At 41.6% G+C, this 25,394-nt stretch overlaps 1 protein-coding gene across 6 annotated transcripts in view; it reads left to right on the top strand.

Annotated features, from left to right (window-relative positions):
* The window catches only part of LOC147025229 (disabled homolog 1-like), a 133,259-nt gene that overhangs the window by 57,748 nt on the left and 50,117 nt on the right, over positions 1 to 25,394 (top strand). For 4 of the 6 annotated variants that reach the window (XM_085885990.1, XM_085885988.1, XM_085885989.1 and 1 more), the window contains 3 exons: positions 3,805 to 3,852; positions 4,415 to 4,474; positions 16,846 to 16,908. In XM_085885990.1, the coding sequence (XP_085742116.1) occupies positions 3,805 to 3,852; positions 4,415 to 4,474; positions 16,846 to 16,908 (171 nt within the window). The remainder of the gene's footprint in view (positions 1 to 3,804; positions 3,853 to 4,414; positions 4,475 to 16,845; positions 16,909 to 25,394) is intronic. The other 2 variants (XM_085885992.1, XM_085885991.1) reach the window with 2 other exon arrangements.

Here is a 25,394-nt window from a genome sequence, read left to right as displayed (position 1 = left end):
ATGCGAAGATTCCTTTTTAAAATCCACTGTAGTGTTGGTTTTCTCAGTCACCTTATGGCTAAAATTGATGTAAAGGTACATTCGAGTCTCTCCAGTATCCTTCCTCGACATTTAATAAATGTACAGAATCGTCCACAAGCCTGAGGTCATTGTTGGAAGAAAAACCAAAAATAAATTGGCATTGCTTCAGGGCTTAGAAAAAGGTCATTAGAGTGCTCTCAATTGGTTTGGTTGGCTTTTTCTGTCGTATAATCACCTGCTTTGAATTAAATCTCGTGGCAGCCATACAACTTGACCTCTCCATTTAAGTCGGCTTTGATGTGGGTGAGTGGAGAAGGGGGGGGGGGGAGGAGGAGAGTGGAAGAGTTAATAGAAATGGATAAAACATCCACCTGCTTGCCTCTTCTTGTTCTTTTTTATTTATTTATTAAAGTTGAAGGCTTCAGTCATGGACTACATAGTCCTCATCAAGGCCAAGCCTGAATAAAACAACTGCATTGATAGAAAAGTAAGGAAAGGCCGAATAGTCTAAGAGTTTTTGAGAAAGTAAAAGAAATCTGCTTTTTGAAAAGGGGGAGGTCATAAATGTTTGGGAAGATGTGAGAAGGTAAAGAGTTCCAGAGTTTGGCAGTGGACGGGAACAAACAAACATCGTAACTGCCCACCCTTGAGTTGCCAATGGCCACACAATAATCATGTGATTTAGTGGCTTGTCAAGTATTCCGTGGTCTCGCTAATAGTGGAGGTACACAAGCAGCAAGTTCTTGCGAGCAGAAACCGAAGTAATACATGTAGAAAAGAGAAAGAGAGCCTATGATGCGGCGTAATTTGAGTGGGTCAAGTTTTGAGATCACATTGGTAGAGATGACAAGTCAAATAACTTTGAATTCCATTCTGTCCGGGAAGTATGTGGAGCTGCGACCTCCCCAGATGTGAGAGCAGTACTCAATATCAGGACGAATCAATCCTTTATATTGTTGGAGCAACTGTTCAGAGGAGAAGAATCTTCGACATCTGAACAGGATTCATAATTTCTTCGAGGCAGACACAGCTATTTGAGTAATATGTGGATTCCAGGATAAATTTGATGTTCGAGTGATACCTCGTAGGTTTATTGAATCGCATGGTGTAATTGTGGATCTTTCAAAGGAGATTGGAGAGATGAGAGGAGTTTTAGAGAGAGGGATGAGAATAAATTTAGGTTTTGAAGCATTAAACTGAACTTGAGTACATTTTCCCCACTGGGAGATCTTGTCCAAATCCAAATTTAAAGAGGTGGCTGTGATGAAACGAGATGGAGATGGAGTTAGGGAAGATTGGGCAGATGGGAAAGAAAATAGAGGAATGTAATGTTGATTCATCAGCATACAAGTGCATTTGGTTATTTGTGGAAGAAAGAAGGTCATTGATACAAAGAAGGAAGAGTGTTGGGGACAGAACGGAACCCTGAGGTTCACCGCTGTTGATGGGGAACCATCAACAATTACGGAGATAGAGTGGTCAGAGAGAAAGCTCGATATGAGAGAGCAGAGTGAAGTAGGAAAGCCGAAAGAGGGAATTTGGATATCAGACCCCGATGCCAAACTCTGTCAAAGGCTTTTGATATATCAAGGCCAACAACAAAGGATTCCCCAAAGTCTCTCAAAGAAGAGGCCCAGACATTTGTAATGTAAGAAAGGATATCACCTGTAGATCTTACCTTGTGAAAGCCATGTTGGTGGTCAGATAGAAGACGGTGAGATTCAAGATGCTTGAGAAAATGGGAATTCAGAAGACATTCAAAGACTTTGGAAACGGTGGAAGTCAGAGCAATAGGACAGTAGTTAGAATGGTTTGAATGATCACCCTTCAATAAAATAGGTTGTACTCAGGCATGTTACCAGGAGAGGAAATGTTCGGGTTTTTAAACAAAAGCAAAACAAACGAGAAAGTACGGGTACAAGTTCTGAAGCACATTCCTTCAAGACCAGGGGGTGGAATGCCATCTTGCCCATAGGCCTTGTTTATGTCCAGAGAGAGGAGTATTTTTTTGACTGCATGAAAATAGATGAAAGGGAGGGACATAGGATTGGTGAGGGGAGCATCAGAGGGAGATGTAATGGTAGAGTCATCCAGTGAGGAGTTAGAGGAGAAAAGTGAACCAAAAAGAGTTGCTTTATCTGTCGGAGAGACAGCGATAGTATCATCGGAACGGAAAAGCGAAGGAAAGGTAGAGCGACAGAAGTTGTTGGAGATACTTTTGGCTTAGGACCAGAAAGATGTATTCGTGGAAGGAGATGAGAGGTTGTCACATTTATTTTGAATAAAGGAATGCTTCGCCTTACGAACAACATGTTTGCAATGATTTCAAGCGGATATGAAAGCTGAATGCGAGTCGGAAGAAGAAGAGTTTTTCCACGTCCAATATGCAGCATCCCTTGCACGAATGGCCACAGAGCAGGAATTATTGGACCAAGAATTGGTCGAAGAGATAGACTTGAAAGAGAAGGGAATATTAAGCCTCCATTCCTGCAACAATAACCTCAGCTACACGTCCAGCAGAGATAGAGGCATCGCCCGAGGAGAGGCCTTAGTCTTTCCAGGGAAACTCAGAAAGGAAGTTTCGTAAACCAGTCCAGTCAGCATTAATGAAATGTCGGAGCAGTCGAATGAGAGGAAGTGGTGGTAAGTAAAGTGATGTTCACAAGATTGTGGTCAGAAGAACCAATTGGAGGTGAAATTGTGTAGCTGTAATGCAATGGATTGGAAGTGAAGAATAAATCCAAAAATGTCGAATTTATGGCACTGGCACCTTCCGGTCTGTCTAGTTTGTGGCACAAGTCTCTTTCCCTGGTCTGTCGGTTTTGTAGGGCTGTCCTGTCTATGGCACAGATCCATCACCCTTGTCTGTCCTGTCTGTGGAATTCAGTTGTCTGTGGCTAGTACCTAGTTGTCTGCAGCACAGATGTGTCCGTCGGCCCAGTCTGTCCCACCCAGTCTGCGGCACAGGTACATCTGTTAGTCCGGTCTGTCCCACCCATTCTGCGGCACAGGTGCATCCTTTCCTGCCCATAATTTATCTATCACAGGTCCGTTGCCCAGTTTGTGGCTTTATTCTCGCCCCCCTCCCCTCCCACCACCTGCTCCCCCTCCCCTCCCCACCTGACCTGACCTGAGCAATGACATGTACATTGCTTAATCTTTGGAAGCTCATATACAATGTTGAATCGCAAAGTAATTTGCCTTCCAGTGTCACATAAATGATTAATTGAGGTTGTTGTACCAAATAAAAGTTGCACGTGTTTGATGTGCCTTCCGGTAAGCCTGTGGATGGAAGGCCACATAGTAACTAATTGAGGATGAGGTGTGCAAGTTAGTGGATGGCCTCTCTCACTGCATGATTATCACAATAGTTTATTTCTCCAGATGCACAAGTTTTGTCTTTTATTTGAAAAAGCATCAGACCATTTTTGTTTTTCTGCATTAGACCGTTGTACAATATCCCGATTGCAGGTGATAATGATTTTTCTCCTTGCCACAAAAGTGACAGCATGCACAATAAAAATAGTTATTGGAACAATGCCACATTGCTTCTGCATTGTCCTGTCTGAGATGAAGTGACTTCCATTTGATCATATTGAATTGGTCGTGCCTTGACAAGATGGCCAATCAACTACAGGTTCATCAACTGGTATAAACGTGCACCCTGTTCGATGACTTTACAATCATGCCAATTCAAAAAATGCTTTCTATTTTTATTAATTTGTTGCCCCCCTCCCCCTTTATTGTCTCTCTCGTCCTGTCTTTTTCTGTCATTTCTCTAAGTACATTATGTTTGAGCCCAATCTTGAGGGCGAGGAAAACATATACCAGGTAAGTTGTTTATCGTGTACAATCGACCACAACGATGCACTGCACGTCTCATAGCATATGTGCTCAACGGTGTGCCGTGTATCATGTTATTTCACCGTGTCCTGTGGTTCCGTGTACCTTGGAAAACATCGACTATGATTGTCACATCATTTGCGTTGCTTTATTCATTTCTCTTGGTGTTTTTCATGTTCTTTCTTGGATTGTTCACCATACTCGATATTCATTGTCACCGCAGTGTTTTCATCTCTTGCACAAATTATGTTCTTGATTTTGAACGGAAGCCCATTTCATGTCGGGAAGACGACCTTGGGACATGAGGCTGATTGGGGTGTCCTTTTATTGGATGTTTTATTTCATCGGGACAAATGTGTCAAGGACGAATTACTGCACAAGTGTAAGCGGGACATGATGGCGATGATGGAAGTCAGCCAAAGCACAGCCTGCTAACCTTTTCCTGCTCTTTTCAATTCTCTTCCCACCACCACCCCCCAGCCCCTCGAAAGCATTTCTCCATTTGCCTTCCCAATCACAGTGTATCCTCTTGTCTGCTGTCTCTTTGCAGGTTCCTTCTAATCAGTTGAAAGACGGTATATACGATGTGCCCTCCGGCAAGCCTGCTGAGGTACGTCACTACTTTTCCTTTCCCCTTCTCAACGCCGCAAACCACTTCTGTCAGCGTACGGACCGTTCACACCTATCGTTGGCATTTGGAAGGATGATGTCCATGGATGAGATGATTCTAATTGCACATTAACTTGTAAATCATGCAAAAGAGCCTTTCGGTCATTTCCTGCTTCTACGGCCACACTGGGTTTGGCAGACGTAATCTGTGCATTTTGGCGCCCATTTTCCTTGTGCATTCATAAATAATGTGGAGGGTGCGATTTATGGAGAAGGTGTTTGAAAGGAAAGAGCAAAGAAGCAGACGTAACGAGCACAATGGCGCTGATGGTGCATAAAAGCGGGCTTGGGTAAATAGACTGCCACACGTCAAAAATTTATCGTTGGCACTGCCGCTCGTCAAAATTTATCATGGGATTCGCACTCGTGGAGGAAGCTCGAAGTGGAATGATTTTTCTCTAATTTGACTTTGCAATATCAGAGGCCTCCGATCATGCGACTGCAATGCGAGTTTTGCTCTGGATTGGATTTCCTCAAGCAGCAAATTATCTGGCCCTGCCATGCTTTGTGAACAATGGCCTGCTTTTAGAAACTGGATCCTCGACCCACATTTTCAATGACTTGTTTCTTTCTTAATCCTTTTATTTATTTATTTATTTTTTCCTTAAATATTTGATATTTTTATTTTTTACATCCCTCCCCCCTTCCCTTTTTCCTTTTTATACAGAAAGGGGCAGTAAGGGTTTTTGGTGAGATTTGAGGATTTTTTTAATTTTCGTTTTTCCAGCTGGAGGAACTGTGATTGATTACATGATTGGTATGGCCAGGAGCAAAAATGATTGCAGCAAGAGAACCATTAAAAATATTCCATACCAACGTTGGGAGTTTAAATAACTAGAAACACCTGCTCCCTCCAGGAGCAGCCTGGGGTTGGGGAGTGGGTGATTTTGGGGAAGGTGTGGAAAATACATTTTGCGCTGTGGCCAGTAATGGCAATTTGTCATTGCACACTTCCTGCTGTCATTTTTCTTGTTGAGAACCGTCCTGCCAGGATAGTGCACAGGCAGCACTGTCTCGGTTCGATTCCTGAGCTGACTAACCTGTCGGGTTAGTGCTTCATAGGCAGTGCATTTCATTACAATGTACGCCATCCCTTGGCCAGACGTTGAGGTAGGTGTGTTGTCTGCTATCAATATAGTTGGTGGATGAGCTTTTTCCGCACAGAGTAGCAGTGTTATCGCTGGCAGCTCGGACAAATTCCTGCCACCTTTAATCGATTGTCAGAACTTGCAACCTCGCTCGTGAAAGACTTGGGTGAAAAACCTTCCCCATCCAACCCCACAAGGAAGGTTAGAATAATTATGGCTATTATAGTAGTAGTAGTAGTAGTAGTAGTAGTAGTAGTGAAAGAGATTATTGTTCAGAATGATAGCATCCTTTATTTTGCTGAGAGATCTGATGATTTGCCTGCAAGTATCGTGTATTGTCCTCGAGCTTTTTCACTGTGATCTATTTTATTACAGACATAATTTTGTTTCAGGTGCTTGGTTCACAAAGTATTGTTTGTCTTTCTACAATAGTTTGTGAAAATGCAAAGTTAAGTTTGGTACTTCATCAGGGCGCATCTGCTGTGATGAAAAAAAAACTTCCTCTACAGTTCCATTGGTTGTAGTTTTTTTTCTCCCCTACCCCCCCCAATTTTAAATTAAATTGTCAGATGAAAGCTTGTACATGTCACCTCGTCTGAAGAGGCAAAATACTCGTGGGTATGCATGGTTAGTCATAGAATGATGCACCCAATTTCCAAGTTTTGGACAGGTTCTAGTTTTCATTTTACGCATTCCCTTCTATGATGTAATTTTGCATGTTGGTAAACTGTTGATTCTGCACTTGAAGCCTTCTCTGATTTTATAAAGAGGCTTGCATTTTCTTGCAAAATGGTTACTCCATAATTATTACATTATAGTGTGATGTGCACCATGTTGTCTGGAGACTTTTGAGCCAGGATTGTGTTCTCAATGATGAGGCATTGGAGGAGACTGTTACCACTTTCGGTGAAAATCAGGTCAGGTCAGGTATGGGAGCATGCGCCAGAGCAGCACGTCGCTGCGTCCACTTTCCACCGGTACTCCAGGGGCCTCTGTCTGGCTATCCCCCAGGCAGATGTCTGACCCATCCCCATCCCCATCCCCATCCCCATCCACATCCCATCTCCTTGAGATGTGCATGCAGCAGATTGATCAGTGAGGAACATGGTCGACCCATTGGCCTTCTCCACTTATGAGACTCCCTCGCTGAAAATCTTGTGAGCAGCATCAGCATCAGGAGAATGAGTCGCATGTCCATACAGCCACAGCTGATGCTCACGGACTATGCAGGTAACAAATCTCATTTGAGTCTCTCTCAGCAACCGCTCGTTGGACACACAGTCTTACCAGTGATAACAAAGATTCTCTGAAGAGACCTCGCACCAAAGGAGTTAAGTCTCTGTCTCAGATCCCTGGTCAGACTCCAAGTCTCACATCCGTAGAACAGAAATAGAAGCACCAAGGACGTGAAGACTCAGAATTTCGTCGTCCTGCACAGGGACCGACAGCGCCACACCCCATGATCCAGTGAATACATGACACCGCAGGTCTCACCCAGATGTCTATTCACCTCTGGCTCACAGCCAGCAGAGACATGAATATCACTGCCAAGGTAAGTGAATCTCTCCGTGACGTCAACATCCTCACCACAAACAGGTACAGACAAGATTGCAGCATCCAAGATGTCATTGAAAGCCTAGATCTTAGTTTTGACCCAGGAAATCCGTAATCCCAGCAGCTGCAACTCCTCATTCAGCACTGGGAGGGCCCCTAAAAGGATATCTAAAGTCTCCGCAAAGATGACTATCATCTGTGAAATTAAGGTCAGAGATCTTGAACTTCCGAAACGATGAACCGCAGCTTGATCTCTCTGAGATCCTCTCCAGAATCCAGTCCATACAAGCACTGAATCGTGTGGGGGCAGTACACTTCCCTGAAGAACTCCAGTGACAACTGGAAATAAGTTGGAGATGGTATCACTACATCTCCAAGCACTCTCAGTACCAGAGTAGAGTTCAGACATCAGATTGATCATTTTTGGTGAGACCCCACGAAGACCAAGAATCCTCCAGAGGGCATCCCAATTCACTGAATCGAACGCTTTACAGAGATCAACATGGGCTGCAAGCAGCCCCTGCCGAAACTCTCATCTGCATTCGATGAGGACACGAAGAGCAAGGGTACGGTCAATCGTTGACTTCTGGTGTCAAGCCCAACTGCTCTGGGTGCTGGTGCTCAAGCAGATAGTGTCTTACCCTCACAAGAATTATCCGAACAAAGACCTTGCCCGGCACTGAGAGCAGCGTCACCCCTTTGTAGTTGTTGCAGTCCTGGTGATCACCCTTCCCTTTCCAGAGAGGGACAACAAGGCTCCTCTTCCAGTCAGTTGGGTTGATGCCCGTGTTCCAGGCAGAGCGTAGAACTGAATACAACGACATGAGTACAGCATTTCCACAGCCTTGAGAAGTTCAGCATGGAAGCCACAGGTCCCAGGAGCTTTACCCCATTTCAACAGTTCACCACAGTCTGTGTTTCCACAAACAAGGGTGGACCACAGTTGATTGATGAGTCAGCAATCGGGATTGTGACACCCCTGACATCCAACACGACAACTGGTGGATCAGTCTGGTACAGCTGCTCAAAGTAACCGGCCCAGCGGGCCTTCACTTCAGACTCCTCTGTCAAGAACTCATCACCATCCGCGCTAACTGCAGTACACTGTGGGACGAGCTTGGAGTAACACAATGCACGAATTCCCCTGTAAGCAGGATGACAATCACTTGACCACAGGTAATGCTCAAACCCCTCACAGATTCCTCACACATAGGCCTCCTTGTCCACACTCAGCGCACGTACAGTTTTCCACCTCAGCTCCCTGAACAGCTCAGCTCTGCCATTCAGCCTGGCCCTTTGACTCTGGTCAATGGTATCCAGTGTCCCGAGGGAGACAAAATTATTGTTCACCCAACAATGAGTTTCAAGTCATCCACCCGCAACGTCAAGGAGGGTGGTCTTGAAGGCACTCCACAACTCTTCAGGACCTCCTAAAGCACCCAGACCCCCAAATCTCCACTCAGCTTGTTTGCAAACTCCTCAGCTACCCTCTTATCTTTGAGCTTGCCAACATCCAGCCGAGGCTGGGGTGTTTCCAATCTCCTAGATTTTAGCTGCAGCTTCAGAGTTGCTTCAACAAGCCTGTGGTCATTATTGGGGAATTGAGCCCTCCGGTTGACCTTGCAGTACTGGATCATCCTCCAGTGACGATTGAGCACATGGTCAATCTCCTTTGCCACACCACCAGTGTGTGGTAGTGTGGCACAGGATTCTCGTGCCCAACTATCTGCGGACATCCTTCAACTGCAGGAGGACGTTTGCGGACACAGTTGGGCACTAGATATGGATGGCCGTTGGCTCACAAGGAGCTCCTCCACCCTTTGACAGGTTTAGTTTTTAACCTTGCTGGGTGTCCATATCACACACCCTCCTCACCAGGTGATCTGGTGGGGGAGATGATTTAGTCGCTGACAACCCGACCATGAAACGGGTTCGATCACAGATCTAATCTGTAATACATCTATTATGGAAAGACAATTCCATCATCTAGTGTGTGTGTGTGTTTCCATTAATTATTTTTCCATTATTACACACACACACACACACACACACACACACACACACACACACACACACACACACACACACACACACACACACACACACACACACACACACACACACACACACACACACACACACACACACACACACACACACACACACACACACATTTCCATTATTCTGAATGGTTCCTGCTGTCTTAGAGTAATAAATAATGGTACCATTGGAAAGCTAATAATCGATTAACTTTGAATCAAAATCCGTGCCTGTTTTAAAAGCCTCTTTCTGAGATGGAGGAAGAAGCAGCAACACCCGGAGCTCTCATGTAGTGATCCCTTTGCTGAGACGGCACAAACCATTAATAATGAAGGGTGACAGACATGGAGTGAGGCACAAAATTGTGTTGTAATACTTCTTGAAGCAATAGAAAACTTTCCAGTGGCCTGCAAAAGTATTCCCACCCCCTCCCCTCCCAATAATCCCACTTTTAGTTGAATTGCGAATTCTGAAGAAACAATTTTTCCAAATCAACTCTCTTATTCAAAACTGAAGAGATCAAACTAAAGGCTGTTGTTGTTGAAGGAGGTTACGTGTCATGAATACCTGCAAAAAACAACATGTTCAAAGTAAACATCACTGGTTGCAATGGTATTCAGCCCCTTTAGGTCAGTACTTGGTGGAAGCACCTTTTACAGCAATGACTGATACGAGTTTTTGGGTAGGTCTCTACCAGCTCTGCACAGTGACATGGTGAAACCTTTACCCATTCTTCACGTGAAAATTGCTCTCGTTCTGCCAAGTGTTGGGATCGTCAATGGACTGCCATCTTCAGGTCTCACCATAAATGTTCAATTGGGTTTAAGTCAGGACTTTAACGGGGCCACTGAAGAACATTTATTTTCTTCTTATTCAGATACTCCAATGTGGTTTTATCTTTGTGCTTCGTATCATCGTCCTGCAGAAATGTGAATCTCCTACCCAGTTTCAGATTCATGGCTGACTCGAGCAGGTTTTCATCAAGGATTCTCCTGAACTTTACACCATCCATTGTCCCTTCTGTCATGACAAGCTTGCCAGTCGCTGCTGATGAAAAGCATCCCCATAACATGACGCTGCCACCGCCATGCTTGTTAGTAGGCATGGTTATGACAAGTTTGAAAAACATAATGGCGATAGGACAGATGTGTTCGAATACATGAAAAAACATTTCTCATTTTTTTTCAGAATTTTCAGTCATCATCTTGGGGGTCCACATCGGGGTCAAAATTCAGGCTCGCAGCTCCTGCGCATTTTTCAGAATAAGTGTTATTTTTCACTGTATAGTGATCAAAACTTGTATCTGGTGGTGAAATAATTCTCACATATCGATGTACTGTTCCTTTGGTAATGTTCCAGTGATATAGAGCCAATCAAATTTTCCGGGAAATTTGCCGGACAAGCGGGAAACTGGTGATTTTTCCCAGAAAAAAATAACAAAATAGTAACAAATGCCTCGGTTCTGTCAAATTCACGGCTTTATTACCCAGATTTATGTGCATTCATATCAAGGTACTCATATAATATCATTAATGATGAAGTTTCAAGCGTTTCCGGATATTCGGATTCTCTTTCCTGTCATTCTCAGTAACTTGTTGCACATTCTCAAAGTGTTCTTCAGACCAAGCTTCACCGAGACAGTCCGTTCCGAGTTTTATTAGACGTTCAGCCGCATCATTAGCATTGGTACTAACTAATTTAATTATTTTGTCAGACGCACTTTTAGGTGCGATCATTGGGATATGTCCTTTTTCATAAAAAAGGTTCTAATTTTCCAAGTACTATTTTCGCGATAGCGGCTTTTGTGTAATTGTGATTGCATGCAAGGTCCTGATACTTGAAGCATTGGATGACTTGTTCCTTTGTTGGTAATCTCGCCCCTGTGATATTCGCGTCCTCTGCAACAATCTTTCCTCCGAGTCCGAAGACTGTGCCGTCTCGCCTCGTTTCCATGTGAGATTCCTTTCTGAAAGATATAATGATTAGTAATAGTGAGGTTTCGCCTATTCACGCCAGTACGAAGGACAAAGTATGAGAGTGTGCCAGCATCACTCTAGTCCTTTCAACTAACCACTAGAACTGATAATGCAGGCAGTGTTTCTGCACTCGTCACTCAGGCAATAATTATCACCAGAGAAGTCAAATTATCTCGGGAAATCGTTCAAACTTTTACATTCATGATCTGCCACGTGTCAAATTCTCCGGGAAAACACAATTTCCGGGAAACTGTGCCAACAAATTACAAGCCAACCGTGTTACAAACATCACCAAAGGAGCAGTACATTGATATGTCAGAATTATTTCACCACCAGATACAAGTTTTGATCACTATACAGTGAAAAATAACACTTATTCTGAAAAATGCGCAGGAGCTGCGTGCCTGAACTTTGACCCCAATGTGGACCCCCAAGATGATGACTGAAAATTCTGAAAAAAAATGAGAAATGTGTTTTCATGTATTAGAACACATCTGTCCTATCGCCTTTATGTTTTTCAAACTTTTGCAAAAACGGGGCGTTTGATGCACCCTAATATATATATATATATATATATATATATATATATATATATATATATATATATATATATATATATATATATATATATATACATATATACACACACACACACACACACACACACACACACACACACACACACACACACACACACACACACACACACACACACACACACACACACACCAGGATATCTCAAAAAGTTGTGGATGGATTTGAATGAAACATGGTGGACACGTTGGGTGTGTGACCACAAAAAATTGATTAGATTTCAGTGAAGATCCAAATCCGGATCTGGATACGAGAATCATTTAATTTGTAAGTGATACTTCACCATTGAGAGATGAGGTTAAAAACGATATATTGATATCTCGAAAATGTATTGGGCCCGACATGTTCGTGTGAATCAGGCATTACGTGGTGGAGGTATGTTCTCTACCGAGTGCCCTTCTAGTTTTTCATGTGTTTTGCTTCATTTTACATCCACATTGAGACTCTTGATTAGACATGCAATATGTTCGAACTTTGAAGTGCAACATGCTGTGTTTTGATTAAATCCGTCATGGAAGCGACAGGGAAGCACAGCGAGTTGTAACTGAAAAAGCCCTTCATATCACCTTTTAAAATGCATATCATTTCAAAATGTGACGGATCTCTGCGCTTCGTGGCCTGCCTATGTGTCGTGTACATGTCGGCCCGAATAAATACATCTGCACCAATTTTGTCTCATCACCTTGGTTGTGCTGCTGTGTACCAGCCTTTGTTGTCCATGAGGATTCTGAAAGCAAGATGCTATTTTGCTACTTTTATGAGAGTTGTAATCACTTATTTTGAGAATTTAAATTGTGTTGGTGATCATGTGTGGTCACCAGGTATAATTACCTTTGCATTCTGCGAAAGGTTATGTTTTGGTCGGCGTGTATTTATTTATTTATTTATTTATTTATTTATTTGTAATCTTGTGATATAACTCAAAAAGTATTAAACCGAATTGCATGAAATTTGGTGGGATGATTGGTTATTAGCCAGGAAGCATTCGATTAGATTTTGGGATTGTTCGGGTCAAAGGTCAAGGTCACGAAAAGGTCAAAATCGTCTTTTTACAATAACACGGTCAATTTTTATTCAATTTGCATGCAACTAACGCCAAAATGTTCAGAATTCAACGCCTCATCTTGTGATATGCAATATGACACAATGACGCCCATACTCTTGTTACCGGTTAGGGGTCAAAGGTCAGGGGGTCACGACCTTGAAAAATATTCAGTTTTTGTCATAACGCGGTCAATTCTTGTCCGCTTTACATGAACGCAGCACCAAAATGTTTAGAATTTAATGCCCAATCTTGTGACACAATGACGTCATAAGACATGTCACCGGTTGGAGTAAAATGTCGGGGGGGGGGTCACGCCCTTGAAAAATATGCGGTTTTCGGCATAACTCAGTCAATTCTTATTCGATTTGCATGAAACCAGCATCAAACGAGATTACCTTCTCTTGTTGAAACGTTGTATTCACCGAGCTTGCGAGTGAAGACTTGCCAAAACGATGTGAGTTGATTGTTGTTTAGTCCGTAGCCCCCGAAAGTCGGGGGGGGGGGGTCATGACATTATAGATATGTGGTTTGTGTCATAAGACCATTCATATGAAACCAGTTCCCCACACTCATACCAAGAACAAAAAAAAGAAGTGGCGGCGAAGTTATGCGTTCTATGAGTGCCCGTTCTAGTTTTCTTTGCTTTGATACTTCCCTTATTTTGTGAGACTCCATAATAAAAAACTGAATTTTTATGGGATCGCAGTCGTCATACCAAACCCTTTACAGACCGTTTGTGCTGCTGAAGCGATATCTTGGACACTGTTATGCCGGGCAGTTTGGTTACGCTGGGTGGTTTACTGTTGCCTTCCCATTAGTCAGTCACGACAGGAAATTGCAATTTGTTTCGGTTGCCGGTGAGAACTTGCCGCCTCTTCACAAAATACACTCTGGGATCCTTAACGTCCATCAGCAACTGCTGTTAATGGACAGGTTATCCAGTTTAACATCTTACCTATGGGTGGTGCATCCGCTGATGCAGGTGAAAGACCAGAATGTTGGTTTATGGCCGGGCCGAGACTCAAACCCTAGCCAGACATCTGAAAGGCGACGATCATACCTATTAGCTATCCTGCCAGCTCCTTTGCGGTGTTATCGAGTTATCTAGTTATCTAGTTCCATCAAATCTTGTTCGACTTCTGATGATGCTCATCATCAGACTTCTGCACAGCTTCCTGATTCCTGATTGCAGTTCTTGTCACATTAATTGCATTGCTTCATTTTATCATATTCACCACATTTCAGAACTGTACTTGCTCGAGTTTGAATCCATAAATAGCTAAGAAAGGTTTTGCGTGCGTGTGTGCGTGCGTGCGTGCATGCGTGCGTGCGTGCATTTTGCTGTAAAATAATTTTCATTGCTTATTTACAAAGCATTGTCAACCGAGTCTTTCTTGGGAAGAATTGCTAATTAGGCCTCCATATTTTACCCACTTGCATTCACTGCTCTCTGAATTCCATGGAGCTCCATGCCTGTTGGCGCAGCGCCTGGCAAAGGGGGTGGTTGGGAGATGTGTCGAGCTCAGCCCCGAGGTACTGTTTGCATTGCCTGGGCACGTGACTACATAAAATTTACATCTCGTGATGCAAGAACGGCACAAGTGTTACTCAAAGATTGTGTTCATGTTTTAATATCCAATTTCGGGGTGAGAGATTAATGAAGTTGAAGAAATAATGATTTGTGCCGTGTGCTACCTTGCTGTAGTCGATGGATTTTAATTGGGTACGCACAAGATATCGGTTTCTGTTTCTGTGTGGATAGTTTTTGGTTATTATGAGAAACGATAAAAAGGGTTCTTGTTGGCCAATTCGTTTAAGCCATTTTTAACCTCAAATGCTTAATTTTGGGGGACATCTTTCAATTTTTTTTATGGATTCCTCCCTGTTGATGATGTTTGGTGTCGTACCTTTTGATGTTTCATCCCTTTGTTATTATTTTTCAATTAAATTGATTCCTGATTCGCAGGTGTTTGTTGTCTTTTCAAAAAACAATTTTTTATATTTTTTTTTCAGTAAAATCTAGACTGGTTTGGCTTTCAACCTTTTTGTATGTGGATTTTTAACACAGATTACAAAAGTAGAAATTCCGTTTGAGCAAATGCTCTCTCTCCCTTTTTGTTTTTCATATGAGGTCTTTAGGAAGAGAGATGATGAGGTAAAGAGGCAATGAGCTGACAGGTGGCAACATTTGGACTTGACAAGCAGGGGAATGAATGAACAGGAGAGGAAAGGAGGGGAGATAGTAATCTGCATGTAAGAGGATTGGTTAGGGATGTGTAACCCTTTGAACCCTAGTGGTCGGTTTACCGGCCGCTGTTCAAACCTCCATATACCCAAGTAGTCGGATTTTTCTCCAGCGAGCTCAAGGTGGGGGAGCTGAAAGTCCAAGGAGCTCATGGTTCCAATTGTTAATGTGGGTAGAAAATATCACGAGGGATGGGTGTATTACAAAATATGGAGGTGCAGTGCTTGCTTGAATCCCTGGAGTGATGTGTGGGATTGAACACCTTCAGTAATACAGTTCTACAAATGGAGGGGGGGGGGGAGGAGCAAAAAAGTGGATGTGCGCAATAATCCTGTATTTTAGGAATTGAATCAGCCCGGTGGGTTTGCTAGATGAACAGGTGTGTCTTGGAGGAGCTGGGGAGGGTCAGAGCACAGAAAGAAAAGGGGACTAGATGAGAAGAGAGGCCACAGATATATCTGTGACACAAGAGCAACAGGCCTTGTGCTTTGGCTTCATTGCAGGAGATTCTAATTATGTGGAATGTTTTGCATTCCAGGAGAGATACGATGCTGGGGCACCAGCCTTTAGGGGAAAGCACTATTCCATTGAGGTACAGACAAAGGCCTTAGAGACCGTTTAGTTTATCAAGGAAAAGCTTTGGAGGCTGGTTTTGCTCTATGATTGGCCCAGGAGAGGTGAGGCTGATGGTGAGGCTCGAAGGTTAAAGAGACTGAACATCTTTCATTGACTGACCATGCAAAAAGATTATTCTGGTGAGACAGGGAACAAAATGTTGAGTTTGGCAGACCAACATCTAATCAATTCCACATTATCGGTGTGACACACAGCTGCTGGATGACATTGTTGTCATCTGAAGAAAGGATGCCACGATCAATTAATGTTATCTTTCACCTAGTAACTGGTTTAAAATAAGTGGTTTGTAATTATTGGGTTTTTTTTTTCTTTGCTTGCTTGCATGTCTTGTGGTCTATACCATGAAAAATAGCTCATTACCTCTCCTTTTTCTCCTTCATGCATGTATTTTGTGAATATTATGTATACGTAGTCTCGTTTTTAGCTCTGTGAAAAATTGTCAAAAATTAATACCTTTCCATTAATTGTATTCCAATTTCCTTTGCGGGCCCATTATGATGTGCTCGTTGACCCCATCCCCCTCCCCCCCTACTCCTCTGCCTTCCTTGGCCCAAGGTTTGAAAAATGTTGTCTTAATGAGTTTTTTGAACATCAATGCACTTGAACTGCTTATCATTCAATTAATCCAATCGTTGAAAAAGCCAACCGTTTGGCCGGTCCTCAAACTGAATGCTCCCTGTGGTTTCCTGCAGTGGGTCATAATTTGTATGCTCGGTTGTGCAGTTGTGTATCCCCGGATACTCGAGCATCTATGGATCACTGGGAGGAAAATGGTGAATGTCCATTAATATGTATGAAAACGATTAATTTGAATTGGAATGTTGTTGTTTTTAGATGAGCCTTCTGATCTTGCATAGTTGTACAAAAGCAGAATGGCGTCGGTTTTGCGTCTCCTTAGATTTTGTGTCGTCGTTTGATATTGGACGGACGTTTTGTGCAACGTCCCCCAAATTTCCTGATCTTGGTGTGAGGGTGCACATCTGTCAATTGCATTACTGCTTTAATTTTCTCCTGTGCTGGTTTAGTTTTTATTTGTTGACCCATATCACATATAGCCCTGTAACACTCATTCTGCTACTCTCCCCGTGCTGTCTTCTCTTTCATCACCTTATTCCCATGTCTTTCCTTTTCCAGGGTTTTGATCATCTTAGCTTGTTTGGTGCCATCACCACACCACCCGACTTCATATCACTGGAGGTAATTCAAGTAATTGTAACTGGCTGGGTTGTGTAAAGCTCTGCTCTAGAACAAGAGTGTTTCACATTTTATAGTTCAATGTTCCAGCAAAGGTGAAGTAGGCCAAATATTCTGATCTAAAACGTATGAATATGGCACTATCTATTAACCTGAGCTTTTAAGAGGCAAGATGCTCAATTGTGTGTGTGAGGAAGGGGGGGGGGAGCGAAGATATCACAAGCTTATGGAGGGCTTGCAGGATGGCTCGGAGGTATTATAGTCGTCTTTGATCTCTCTGGTTTGGGTTCAACTCCTAACCTGACTATAAACTGTTATCAGTGTTTCACAAGCAGTGCATTGCATTATAACGTGTTGCCCTAGTTGTCCCATCTGCTGGCATTCATTTGTGGATGTTAAACATCCCAAGGTGCCTTTCACAAAGGGTAGTCCCAAGTCCATTGTGTACTCCTATTATGGAGAAAAAATAAAAAACAACCCATCAAATTCCCTTCCATGGCTACTGCTGGGAAGAGCAGTGATAAACTGTCCAGGATATTTCCTGCCTGGTAACTGCTTCAGATGAACCGATGTTTTGTGAAGAGCGTGGCCATGAACCGAAAGCTCACTGTCAAGCTTGCACTTCGATCGCATGGAGGATGGACCATCATCAACATCTTTGGAATTTGAACCTGAAATCAGAGAACAAACATTTCAACTACAAAAAATACATTATTGCCGAAGATGGACCATGGGATCTTCTGCATATTTCAATTATGGGCAGGTCAGTACACCTGTGATCAATATATTGTACACCGCTCCCTCCCAATGCCATATCCAGGCGATGTATGACATCATTGCTTGGCGCCGAAGGGAGTACTCAGTTTTTACTCCATTTGTTTGCTTCTTTCTTGTTTATTTGTTTGTTTGTCAGGGCGATATCTCAGCCATTCTTTGAGCTCGGAAGCTGAAATTTGGGGACAAAAGTGAAGATGTGCTTTGGCAAAAAAGTTTTTTTTTTTTTTTTAAAGCTACAGATTTGGATGAAATAGTGGTTTAGGTATTCTATTCGGCAATTGATTGAGAATTTTTTAATGATTATTATTTATTTTTATTATGCAATTGATCAATCAATTATTGTACATAGCTCCCTCCGAATTCTGAGTCCATGTGCTGCAACGTGGCATCGCCGGGCTTTATCAGACCACCATTTTTTATCAGAATGCATAATCTTAAAAGGTTATTCTGCTTCAGGGCATGAATATTTTTCCAAATTAGTGCTAAATGGAAGATTTTTAAAAGTGGCAATAAGGCAATTTGTGTTCCACAGTGTTTGAGTTAGCCTGGTGTTGGCTTAGTGGTTAGGGTGGCGGCTTGGGGTCCTAGGGTCCTGAGTTCAAGCCCCATTGGCCACTGAATTAATACACCAGGAGGTTGGCTCAGCCTGTCATCCTTCCGAGGTCAGCAAATTGAGTACCAGTGTACTGGTAAGGGGGACGTTGCATCAGCGGCAGAGCCACGTCCCAACCAATGATGCAACCAGCAGCCATAAGGCTGCACTCGAAAGAGAGAGAGAGACAGTGTTTGAGAATATAATTCAAATAAAAGAAAGATTTTATAGGTTGTAGGAAAAAAAAACCATGATTCAGAAGTTTACCACCATCAATGCAGTCTTGTACACCACCTTATTTAACATGTTGCATTAGTTGTTTGTGTCCATTATGATGTCCTTAAAAACACTGCTTCTTGTTTGGTATAATTTTCAATTTTGTTTGACTTCCAGACAGGCAGACAGAGTAAAACGTATCCCGCTCCTCTCTGCACTTGCGTGATTGGGCCAAATTCAAAGCCAAAGAGTGGTAAAACTACAGGCTCATTTATTCAGTCCCAAATATAAATTAATTGTCTCGTCAACACTCAGCTTGTGTGCTGCTTCCCAGATCAAATCCTCAAATTGTGCTAACGAGGTGAGTAAAGATGGTTCAGTGCCACCTATCAATTATCTGCAATAATATGGTGGAACTTTCATCTCCGACACCTTGGTATCCTCCAAATTCCCCCTTCCTGTTGCCCCTCACCTTCCTCCATCCTCCTATACTCTGATCTCATTTCAACTTTTCCTTTTCTCTTCTGTCCTCCTTTCCATCCTCCCCTCAATTTCAGCTTGACCCTGAACCCCCACCCCAACACCAGCCCTCAATGTTTACATGTAATTATACACAGCCCCTTATTTTCCTATGGATATATATTTTTTGCAAAAAATATTTGATACAGCCAATCGTGTGGAGTATGACAGTCAATAAAGATTAAAAAAAAACTAATAATAATGGTTCTGTCTTTTCAGAATAATCTAAAAGTATACTCACCACATGGAGCTCACTAAGGCCGAGGTCGCATTTGCCACGGCGGCCGTGGGGTCTCCAAAATCTACGGTCACAAGCAATTATAGGGCGGTCGCAGTATTTCCACGGTCACACAATGTAGCAGTCACATATGTTTTTATTTTTCGGGGAGCTGCACGGCGTATTTATAAATTGTGGAGACCGAAAATGTGGGGTTGCCGTACGGTCTTTGATTTGATGTCGCACGGTGTTCTTAGGGCGTTCCTGCGGCGGCCATAGAATTTTCAAGGCAGACGCAAGGTGCCCGCAAGGGGACTGCAGGGGGGCCCTAAGGCGAATGTGTGGCCAGATGGATGGTAACGAATGGGTTAATTATTATTTATTTTTTTACCAGTTTTTTTTTCGGTTGTCGAATTGCTACGGCGAACGTAGAAATGAAAAACGTTATAACTCCGCGTTATAATTCCACGGCGACCTTACGACCTGTAAAATATAGCCAAACGGCATAGGACCACCCTGAGGCCACTGCAGAAACTCTGCGGCCGCTGCACGTTTCTGTCAATTCAGAGGGCGTACGGCCGCCGTATCCTCGCCGTAGAGCAAATGTGACTTCGGCCTTAGGTCTTAGAAATTGTAGAGACCGAAAACGTGTGGTTGCCGTACGGTCTTTGATTTGATGTCGCACGGTGACCTTCAGGGGGCCCTGCGGCGGCCATGTAATTTAAGGCAGACGCAAGGTAGCCTCAAGGTGCCCGCAAGGCAACCGCAGGGGGGCCCTAAAGCGAACGTGCGGCCAGACGGACGGTAACGAATGGGTTGATTTTTTTTATTTTTTTTTACCAGTTTATTTTTTTCGGCTTGTCGAATTGCAACGGCGAACGTAGAAATGAAAAAAGTTATAACTCCGCGTTATAATTCCACGGCGACCTTACGACCTGCAAAATATAGCCAAACGGCGTAGGACCACCCTGAGGCCACCTCAGAAACTCTGCGGCCGCCGCACGTTTCTGTCAATTCAGAGGGCGTATGGCCGCCGTATCCTCGTCGTAGAGCAAATGTGACTTCGGCCTAAGTAACAAACGTGGGTGGTGACTGCCTCCAAATTGCACCATGTGACCCCAAGCAAGCAATCATTCAAATATATATTATATATACATATGTTTATATGAGGAGAAATTAATCATCGGTTTCGACTTGTTGAAGAAGTAATCAGAATCGACTGAGTTCCAAGCTGACGCTTGATTGTGGAGTTTTCCATCATGCTCCTGGTCAATTAGAGATCCGTCAGGCTCAAAATAGAAGAACACAAAGGTACTGATGGATTGGAGGGTGAAGGTGTATAGAATGTTAATCCTTTTGGTTTATTATTTCTCACAAGGCGAGTTGGGCACAGGCCCATTGCACACATTATATTAACTTATGTGTAATAATTTATTGATTATACTTTCAGTTAATATAATGCTTAAACTTGATCCTAGTTTAGAACTTGGCTTTGCCAAGTTGTGTGAATTTATTACCAACTGACCTATTTTTCATTTTGCTGACAAAAACCTCACCTTATGGAAGAGCAGGGTGAAAAGGGGGGGGGGGGGATGGTAACATATTGACAGTGGGTACAAAGTAATGTCACTTAGATACAAGCAAGGGGATGAATGAACAGCAAAACAGAGATAGAGGATCAATGGATATGAAAATGTATATATGTATCATTATAACAGCTTTCCTTTCATGCCGTGAAATGCATCGGCTGCTGAGGCAGTTTCATTTGGCAAAGGATGACAGGCTGAGTCAACTCACCTGGTTCTCAAACTCAAGATCCTGAGATTTTAAGCTCAAAAGGAACCTTAACTGTTCAGCCAAAGCCAGGCTTGTATATCTATTATATATATATATATATATATATATATATATATATATATATATATATATATATATATATATATATATATATATATATATATATATATATATATATATATATATATATATATATATATATATATATATACACACACACACACACACACACACACACACACACACACACACACACACACACACACACACACACACACACACACACACATACACACACACACACACACACACACACACACACACACACACACACACACACACACACACACACACACACACACACACACACATCATACTGTGTATCTGTGCAACATGTCTTGTGTTGTCACTGTTAAACGGCTCCCTCAAACTTTTATGAAATCGTACCAAACTTCTGGGCTGCACCGACCTCTCTCATGTATGTCCGAAACGTTTTTTTGTTTGTTTTTAATTTTGTTTTTGTTTTTTCACTGAAATCTTCAACTTAAAACGCTCAAAAATGTAATTAATTACGAAAATTACAAGTAAATTTGCAAAATCAATGTTTGAATTCTGCTTGATGGAAATCATGACAACACTGCAAGTCAAGTACTTATCCTCAGTTAAAACAAGCCGATCTCTTGAGAGATGTCTGGTGAGGGGTTTTGAATTGCGAGGTGGTAAGGTGCTTTTAATAATGTGGCGGTAACTTGGTGGTGAGATGCTTTAAATAACGTGAGGATAAGGTGTTTTAAATAACGTGAGGATAAGGTGTTTTAAATAACGTGACGATAAGATGTTTTTAATGATGTGGTGATTACTTGGGGATGAGGTGTTTTAAAAAACATGACGATAAGGTGTTTTTAATGATGTGGTGATTACTTGGCGAGGTGTTTTTAATGATGTGGTGATTACTTGGTGGTAAGGTGCTTTTAATAATGTGGCGGTTACTTGGTGGTGAGTTGCTTTAAATAATGTGAGGATAAGGTGTTTTAAATAACGTGACGATAAGGTGTTTTTAATAACGTGACGATAAGGTGTTTTTATGATGTGGTGAGGTGTTTTTAATAACGTGACTATAAGGTGTTTTTAATAACATGACGATAAGGTGTTTTTAATAACGTGACGATAAGGTGTTTTTTAATAACGTGACGATAAGGTTTTTTTTTAAAATAATGTGGCGCTTACGTGGTGGTGAGGTGTTTTTAATAACGTGACGATAAGGTGTTTTTAATGATGTGGTGATGACTTGGTGGTTCGATGTTTTTTATGATGTGGTGATTACTTGGTGGTGAGGTGTTTTTAATAACGTGACGATAAGGTGTTTCTAATAATGTGGGGCTTACGTGACGATAAGGTGTTTTTAATAACGTGACGATAAGGTGTTTTTAATAACGTGAAGATAAGGTGTTTTTAATGGTGTGGTGATTACTTGGTGGTGAGGTGTTTTTAATGATGTGTTGATTAATTACTTGGGGTGAGGTGTTTTAAATAACATGACGATAAGGTGTTTTTAATGATGTGGTGATTACTTGGTGAGGTGTTTTAAATAACATGATGATAAGGTGTTTTTAATGATGTGGTGATTACTTGGTGAGGTGTTTTTAATGATGTGGTGAGGTGTTTTTAATAACGTGACTATAAGGTGTTTTTAATAATGTGACGATAAGGTGTTTTTAATGATGTGGTGATTACTTGGTGAAGTGTTTTTAATGATGTGGTGATTACTTGGTGGTGAGGTGTTTTTAATAACGTGACCATAAGTTGTTTTTAATAACGTGACGATAAGGTGTTTTTAATAACCTGACGATAAGGTGTTTTTAATGATGTGGTGATTACTTGGGGTGAGGTGTTTTAAATAACATGATGATAAGGTGTTTTTAATAACGTGACGATAAGGTGTTTTTAATAACATGACGATAAGGTGTTTTTTATGATGTGGTGATTACTTGGGGTGAGGTGTTTTAAATAACATGATGATAAGGTGTTTTTAATGATGTGGTGATTACTTAGTGAGGTGTTTTTAATGATGTGGTGATTACTTGGTGGTGAGGTGTTTTTAATAACGTGACTATAACGTGTTTTTAATAACGTGACGATAAGGTGTTTTTAATGATGTGGTGATTACTTGGTGAAGTGTTTTTAATGATGTGGTGATTACTTGGTGGTGAGGTGTTTTTAATAACGTGACCATAAGTTGTTTTTAATAACGTGATGATAAGGTGTTTTTAATAACGTGACGATAAGGTGTTTTTAATGATGTGGTGATTACTTGGTGGTGAGGTGTTTTTAATGATGTGGTGATTACTTGGTGGTGAGGTGTTTTTAATAACGTGACCATAAGTTGTTTTTAATAACGTGACGATAAGGTGTTTTTAATAACCTGACGATAAGGTGTTTTTAATGATGTGGTGATTACTTGGTGAGGTGTTTTTAATGATGTGGTGATTACTTGGTGGTGAGGTGTTTTTAATAACGTGATGATAAGGTGTTTTTAAAAACATGATGAGAAGGTGTTTTAAATGATGTGGTGATTACTTGGTGGTGAGGTGTTTTCAATGATGTGGTGATTACTTGGTGGTGAGGTGTTTTTAATAAAGTGACGATAACGTTTTTTTAATAACATGACGATAAGGTGTTTTTAATAACGTGACGATAATGTGTTTTTAATAACGTTACGATAAGGTGTTTTTAATAATGTGGCGGTTACTTGGTGGTGACGTCTTTTTAATAATGTGGCGGTTATTGGTGGGGAGGTGTTTTAAATAACGTGACGATAAGGTGTTTTTGATAATGTGGCGATTACTTGGGGGTGAGGTTTTTTAAATAATGTGGCGATAAGGTGTTTTTGATGATGTGGAGGTTACGTGGTGGTGAGGTGTTTTAAATAACGTGGCGATAAGGTGTTTTTAATAATATGGCGATTACGTGGTGGTGAGGTGTTTTAAATAACCTGGCGCTCAGGTGTTTTTAATAATGTGGCGGTTACGTGGCGGTGAGGTGTTTTAAATAACGTGGCGATAAGGTGTTTTTAATAATGTGGCGATTACGTGGTGGTGAGGTGTTTTAAATTACATGACGATAAGGTGTTTTTAATAATGTGGCGGTTACTTGGGGGTGAGGTGTTTTTAATAACGTGACGATAAGGTGTTTTTAATAACGTGACGATAAGGTGTTTTTGATAACGTGACGGACAGGTGTTTTTAATAATGTGGCGGTTACTTGGGGGTGAGGTGTTTTTAATAACGTGACGATAAGGTTTTTTTAATAACGTGACGATAAGGTGTTTTTAATAATGTGGTGATTCCGTGGGGGTGAGGTGTTTTTAATAACGTGACGATAAGGTGTTTTTAATAATGTGGCGGTTACTTGGGGGTGAGGTGTTTTTAATAACGTGACGATAAGGTTTTTTTTAATAACGTGACGATAAGGTGTTTTTAATAATGTGGTGATTCCGTGGGGGTGAGGTGTTTTTAATCACGTGACGATAAGGTGTTTTTAAAAATGTGGCGGTTACTTGGTGAGGTGTTTTAAATAACATGACGATAAAGTGTTTTTAATGATGTGGTGATTACTTGGTGGTGAGGTGTTTTAAATAACATGATGATAAGGTGTTTTTAATGATGTGGTGATTACTTGGTGAGGTGTTTTTAATGATGTGGTGATTACTTGGTGGTGAGGTGTTTTTAATAACGTGACTATAAGGTGTTTTTAATAACGTGACGATAAGGTGTTTTTAATGATGTGGTGATTACTTGGTGAGGTGTTATTAATGATGTGGTGATTACTTGGTGGTGAGGTGTTTTTAATAACGTGACCATAAGTTGTTTTTAATAACATGACGACAAGGTGTTTTTAATAACCTGACGATAAGGTGTTTTTAATGATGTGGTGATTACTTGGTGGTGAGGTGTTTTTAATAACGTGACGATAAGGTGTTTTTAATGATGTGGTGATTACTTGGTGGTGAGGTGTTTTTAATAACGTGACGATAAGGTGTTTTTTATGATGTGGTGATTACTTGGGGTGAGGTGTTTTAAATAACATGATGATAAGGTGTTTTTAATGATGTGGTGATTTCTTGGTGAGGTGTTTTTAATGATGTGGTGATTACTTGGTGGTGAGGTGTTTTTAATAACGTGATGATAAGGTGTTTTTAATAACATGATGAGAAGGTGTTTTAAATGATGTGGTGATTACTTGGTGGTGAGGTGTTTTTAATAAAGTGACGATAACGTTTTTTTTAATAACATGACGATAAGGTGTTTTTAATAATGTGGCAGTTACGTGTGGTGGTGAGGTGTTTTAAATAACGTGACGATAAAGGGTTTT

Source organism: Eptatretus burgeri, chromosome 6 (assembly GCF_056783735.1).
Source record: "Eptatretus burgeri isolate ZD-2024b chromosome 6, Ebu_testis_v1, whole genome shotgun sequence".
NCBI lineage: Eukaryota > Metazoa > Chordata > Myxini > Myxiniformes > Myxinidae > Eptatretus > Eptatretus burgeri.
This window is presented reverse-complemented; position numbering and strand designations above follow the sequence as displayed.